Here is a 6616-nt window from a genome sequence, read left to right as displayed (position 1 = left end):
CAGGAAATGCAGACCTCTGCCATACATATCGTAGTTTTTTTCCATTGTGACAGAGACGGTAGATGACATACGGTCCTTTGGAGATCGCATCGCCTTGGCAACAGTGATGCTCCGCACTCGTAGTAATCTTTCTTCTTCTGTCGTGGTGTTTTGTCAGCCCTGTTTTGCTGACCAAACGCGCAGCATTTCCCGTGCCGTCGTGTCAAACGAAGGCAGCAGCACCACCTCTGATGATCCCTCAACAATCAACCACCGGGGCACGAATTTCGCCGGAACGGGGGTCCCTGTCCGCAAAAACGGCGGTACCACCGCAAGTATAAATTTTCGTATTCCTTTCCAGCCGTTTCTTTCTGCCGCGCCCCCTCCCCTCTGCTCTGCTCCGCTGCTTCGTCTTCCTCTTTCCCCTTCCTCGCCCCACGACCACTGCTGGTGTCTTGCATCGGAGCGGACGGGAGGAGGATCCGATGGGCGCTCTGCTCTCCTGCATGTCCGGCACGTCCCCCTCCGACTCCCCGCCGCAGGCCAAGCGGCGCTCCTCCGCGTCCTCCCGCCGCGGCGGCGGCGCCAAGGCCGCGGAGATCGACGAGCAGGCGCTGGCCGCCGCGGCGGCGCTCGTGCTGGGGCAGCGCGGGGGAGGAGGCGCGTTTGACCGGTCGGCGTCGGTGCGGTACGCCGCGAAGCGGCAGCAGCAGGGCCCGCCGCTGCCCAGGAGCTCCAGCACGCGCCCGCGCTCCCTCGCCGACCCCGAGCTCCAGCCGCAGCAGCTCCTCGCCAAGGTATCGACTATCGAGCCCGTCGTCTTCCTCCTCCTTCCTTCGTTCCTCGCTTGCTTTGCTTCTCCCGGTCGCATTGCTTGGTTAGTTGGTCCGCGTGGCGCTGCGTGGAATTTTGACGCTGCTCCAATGTTGACTTTTCCTTCACTCGTCGGGATTTCTGGTGGGGATTGCTTGGGTTTCGCGTCGGCCGTTGAGAAAGGTCTGCGGCTGCCTAGTTTCTACTTAGACAGTGCCGTCTCCACCTAATTTTTGGGGTGGAATTTTGATTCCTTTCCATGCTTTGTCCGGCTTGCTGAAACTATACCATGCCCGGTATTTGAATTGTTCATCGCTTTTGGTTTATCTGTTGCATTGAGATGGACAAGTAATTCGTAGTTCAATTCTACGTTGCCCCCCTCCACGAATTCATGTGGTATTGTTGAAGAATTCAACATGTCCTTCGATTTTTTCCGGTGCCTACTGCGATTAGCTGATGTGAGATCATCTCTCCGTGATTGCACAGTGTAAACCATATGCCAAGCTACTGAGCATTGATTTAGTAAAAGTCCAGGACGTATTTGGAAACCACGGTCGTCTGGGTGATGGGTGGTGGTTGTTGTTGGTACATATTGGCATGATTCAGAATTCAGACGCCATTACATTGATTGTTTCTTGTACTAGCCTCCTAGGACAATGATATTGTCGCATGTGTTCATTCATTCTGGAGAAGGGACGAGGAGGGTACCTTCCAACTTGTCCCATGGATCCTAGTTCCTGGTATTCTTTACTTCGAAAAATTGTTTCAGTCACGGTGAATCTGTGTTGCCTAATTTTTTCGAAATCAAATGTTTGTTGCTGTCACCTAGTCTGTCTTGACCGTTACTGGAAATGGCTGCCGGCAGCAACTTGGCTTATATGCCTGCCAACATGGCTATCAACTAGTGGCGTGTTGACTGTTGACCAAGAAGAAGCTGCCGGCCGCCAGCACGGAGGTTTTGGTTGATTATGTAGTTCGTGTCTGACATTTTCAATGCCACTGCTCAGTTGATGGATGTATATATGGTAGTAACTGAATTAGCACGCCATTTGGCAGTTAAATGGTGTTTTGTTTTTGAATCACTGGCAAACAAACATTTCTACAGTTACTTACAACTATGAAAAACACAAATACCTTTGACACTTTGTCTAGTGCCTAACTGCCTATGCTCCTGAATTCCTAGTGAACTTCAAGGGATTTATTGCATGTTCTTGCTTAGTGATGCGGATCTTTCAGAGTTGTTCTAAGATTCTCAGTGATGTATTCTCTAACTCTAATATATGTTATCTGTATGTATGTAAGATGTGGATCTACCATGCAGAGGCAGGAAGCAATAGAGCTGTTCCATTATCTAAACCAAAAAGATGTTTCAGCGTTGTTTGTATATGTAACTGCTGTCATTGCATTCATATAACCATCTTAACCAATGTGCTGTTTTTTAAACAGGAGTTGAATACTAAAGATTTGGAAACCAACATAATTGTTCTTGTTCACGGAGGTGGGTTTGGTGCTTGGTGTTGGTACAAGACCATGTCACTTCTTGAAGATAGTGGGTTCAAAGTCAATGCTATTGACTTAACAGGCTCCGGGATTAATTCTTCTGATACAAACAAGATTAGCAGTCTTTCAGAGTATGCTGAGCCACTTACATCTTACCTTAAGGGCCTATGTGATGCTGAAAAGGTTTGTTCTCTTCTGATATTCTAACCATAATATGTTTGACATATTTAGCAAAATTTACTTCAGTTTGGAATATTATTAGGCTAATCATTTGACTATCATGGATGATAATATTAGAAGATATTAAGTATTAAGATATACGCTGTTAGCCTAAGGTAACCCCTAACCGTTCGAGGCAGCAACATGTATGTGAAAGAAAAAACATAAGCACAGAACACTCTCAGTGTTTTGGAATCAATTTATGAAGGATGGAGTCTGAGCGTTACGGTTTGAAGTCTGGGCGTCAGTATTACTTAAACAAAAATCTTACACAATGAATGTTCTCCAGATAGTGTCCTAGAGTGTCTGTGTCTGTGTCGTGCGATCGGCTTGCCGGCCCAGCGGGATCTCATGAACATGGCCATGCTTGCTGCCGTACTGCTCTTACTTGAATAGTTTTGAGTAGCTAGGTCACATGCCATTAGAGCAACTCCAATGGGGCGACCCAAACAGACGGCGATTTCGTCCGCTTTTTGTCCGTTTCGGTGGGCCGCCCGCCCGGCGTCCGCCCTGTTTTAGATATGGGTCGGCAGCACGCCCAACGCACCGACCCATATGTGCCGGCGTGGCCGGCTGGCCGGCCTATTTTGCATTGATGAAATTGCATATAGTGAACATAGTTTGAACCGAATAAAATAGCATAGTTTTACAAGCTGAATAAAAATAAAAATGTCTCACATAGTTTTGCAAACGACTAAAAGAAGATACATCTATTGGTTGCCAACATGAGCCCACATATGCTCAACCAAATCATTTTGCAGTTGCACATGAGTTTCCCAATCACGCATGTTATGATGAAATTGGGTGAACTGTTCAAACGTTGCCGCTCCTCCATGCTCAGGCACAACATTCTCACCCTGAAACTGAAACCCTTGATCGTACAGACGTTCCGGGCGCTCGTCTTCTACGATCATATTGTGCATGATCACACAAGCAGCCATCACCTCCCACAGTTTCTGCGTGCTCCAGGTATTAGCAGGATACCGAACGATGCCCCATCGAGATTGCAAAACACCAAAGGCACGCTCGACATCCTTCCTAGCACTCTCTTGCTCTTGGGCAAATCTTTTCCTCTTCTCTCCGACAGGGTTGGGTATTGTCTTGACAATAGTGGTCCACTGAGGATAGATACCGTCACCTAGGTAGCATCCTTTGACGTAGTTGTGGCCATTGACAGTAAAGTTCACCGGTGGGCTGTTGCCTTCGGCAAGCCTAGCAAACACCGGCGAGCGCTGAAGCACGTTGATATCATTGTGTGATCCAGCCATGCCAAAGAAAGAGTGCCAGATCCAGAGATCTTGAGTTGCCACGGCCTCTAGTATGACAGTGCAAGCCCTGACATGGCCCTTATACTTCCCTTGCCAAGCAGAAGGGTAGTTTTTCCACTCCCAGTGCATGCAGTCTATGCTGCCAAGCATCCCTGGGAAGCCCCTGCTGGCATTCATCGCCAACAAACGGGCTGTATCTTCAGCAGTCGGCTCTCTCAAGTACTCAGGGCCAAACACAGCAATAACAGCCTTGCAGAACTTATATAGGGACTCTAGGCATGTAGACTCGCTCATACGGACGTACTCGTCAATGAGATCACCGGGCACTCCATATGCAAGCATTCGGATGGCGGCAGTGCATTTCTGATAAGAGGAGAAACCAATCTTGCCAACGGCATCCTCTTTGCACTCGAAATAGTCATCATAGCCGACCACCCCCTCTAATACGGTTGAAAAGATGCCTACTCGTACGGAAATGACGGCGGAATTTTTGCTGTTTGAACAACGGGTTTGTTGTATCAAAATAGTCCTTCCAAAGAAGGAAATGCCCGCTCTCTCGGTTGCGATTCAACGCCGGAAGGTGGCCGGGAATGGAGCCACGGAACAACGGCCGTTGGCTGTTGAGGTGGTGATGGACCAACACGGCAGCCAATATCTCCTCCTCGTCATCGGACGACGAATCGTCGGAGTCACAAAGGAAATTGTGAAAAAAGAACTCGTCGGCGGAGTCCATTTTGTACCTTGGCAAACTGTCGAACAGCTTGCAGGCGTCGACGAAGGAGACGGCCGGTGAAGGGAGTCGCGGTGCGCACGGATCAGCTAGCTGCCCTGCCGGCGTCCGACGAGTGGGCCGACGTCCGACGAGCCTGCCGGGGCGGCGAGGCGGCTTCTTGGTCGCAGGCGGCTGTGTGGTGGGGGGGGGGGGGGCGCGGGGGTGGGAAGCAGTCGGCTCCCCGGAGGCAAGACGGCGGTGGCGGGCGACGTGGGAGTGGGCGGCGTCGCTGGGCGGATGTGAAGGCGCCGGCAGCTGGCAGAGTCGCCGGCAAAAATGGGCGGCGACATCGGCGACGAAGGAGGCGGGCGAGGGTTGCTGTTGGATGGGGGGAGCGGGCCCGGGGGAGGAGAAGGCGAGCGTGCGCGCGTCCGTCGCGTGTCCGCGCCGACGCAAATCCGGCTTAAAAATGGGCCGGGAATGGGTCGCCCGCGGATGAAAAGCGGACGCGCGTCCGTTTGGGTCGGCGCGTTGGGCCGCCTTTTGTGTCCGCGCCGACCCAAACGGACGCCAGCGGACGAAATGGGTCGCCCCATTGGAGTTGCTCTTAATGTATGTGCAATTTATTTATCAAAGGCATGCCACTTTACTCGCTGATGCATCAGATTCAATTTCACATTTTCTCAGTATTGTTGGAATTTTTGTGGCGCTGGTTCTGATATTTCAGCATCACATAATTTATTCCATGAGATTTTTTCCTTTGATACTGATCCCCGTTTGTGATATTTCTTGCTGTGCACAGCTTGTTCACCTAAGCAAACATACATCATTGATAGTTCTTGTTATTACACAGGTTATCTTGGTTGGACATGATTTTGGGGGTGCTTGCATATCCCATGCGATGGAGATGTTTCCATCGAAAGTTGCCAAGGCTGTTTTCCTGTGTGCAACTATGGTGACAAATGGACATAGTGCTCTTGATATCTTCCAACAACAGGTTTGACCCCAATGACAGCATAATTACAATTAAAAAATTGAAAAAATAATCTTCAATGTTGTCTAGCGTTCAAGTTAGCATATCTTCAAAGATTCTGCCTGATGCCAGACAATTCTGCTCTCATTGCTTCAGATGGATACAAATGGTATGCTCCAAAAGGCACAGGAATTAGTATACTCCAATGGCAAGGACCGGCCTCCCACCGCTATCAACATCGACAGGGCTTCAGTAAGGGATCTGTTATTCAACCAAAGTCCTGCCAAGGTATTACTGTCCACACTCATTTCCAATCATATCACTGAATCCTACTTTCGAAATTAACACTTCACACCCACCCCATTTGTCTTTGTAGGATGTATCCTTGGCTTCGGTGTCCATGAGACCTATCCCCTTTGCCCCGGTAATGGAGAAACTCACGTTAACAGAAGGGAACTACGGATCCGTGCGGCGATTCTTTGTCGAGACAACGGAGGACAACGCGATACCTCTTTCCCTGCAGCAGAGCATGTGTGTGACTAACCCGCCGGAGAAGGTCCTGCGGCTGAAAGGTTCAGACCACGCCCCTTTCTTCTCGAGGCCGCAAGCGTTGCACAAAACGCTGGTAGAGATAGCAACCCTGCCACGAGCACAGGCATCATGAGAGCTTGTTCTCTGTCAGATTATTTTTTCAGCCGGCGACTTCGCCATGATTGTTCCCATAACTGCTGCTACTGCTGCTGCTGTATATTTTGGGATGAGAGTAAGCTGGAGGTAAAATGCTAAGGTTTGGAAGCCGTTGTACAGGGCTCTAAGCAGCAGAGTAGGAGCTCTGGATTTTCATCATCGTGGTTAACTTAATGCGCGTGTAAGTGTAAGTGTACTGCAGCCAATATGAGGAAAAATAGAGGAAAATAATACTAACTGGTTTTATTTTGTCTGTCGATGCGAATTATGGTTGGAATTTGCCCTTTGATCCGGCCCTCGATGACGATGTAGCAGACGAGGTCTTGGAGCATTACCTTCTTCCCTGGTATGAATTGGCGCTCATACTCAAATGGTGATCTTCATCCATCCTACATCTTCATGCTCCAGGAGTCCAGGGCAAACTGCAAGCGCGGGCTGATCGCCTTGTAAGCAGGTTGCAAACTA

At 49.7% G+C, this 6616-nt stretch overlaps 1 protein-coding gene across 1 annotated transcript; it reads left to right on the top strand.

Moving 5' to 3' along the window:
- The first annotated feature begins 345 nt into the window (after window positions 1-345).
- Window positions 346-6416, top strand: LOC109786443 (putative methylesterase 11, chloroplastic). Its single transcript, XM_020345015.3, has 5 exons — window positions 346-776; window positions 2239-2475; window positions 5345-5488; window positions 5621-5752; window positions 5841-6416. The coding sequence occupies exons 1-5, from the start codon at window positions 465-467 to the stop codon at window positions 6126-6128; spliced, it is 1113 nt and encodes a 370-aa protein (XP_020200604.1). The 5' UTR covers window positions 346-464; the 3' UTR covers window positions 6129-6416.
- Window positions 6417-6616: the final 200 nt, after the last annotated feature.

Source organism: Aegilops tauschii, chromosome 2, assembly GCF_002575655.3.
Source record: "Aegilops tauschii subsp. strangulata cultivar AL8/78 chromosome 2, Aet v6.0, whole genome shotgun sequence".
Lineage (NCBI taxonomy): Eukaryota > Viridiplantae > Streptophyta > Magnoliopsida > Poales > Poaceae > Aegilops > Aegilops tauschii.
This window is presented reverse-complemented; position numbering and strand designations above follow the sequence as displayed.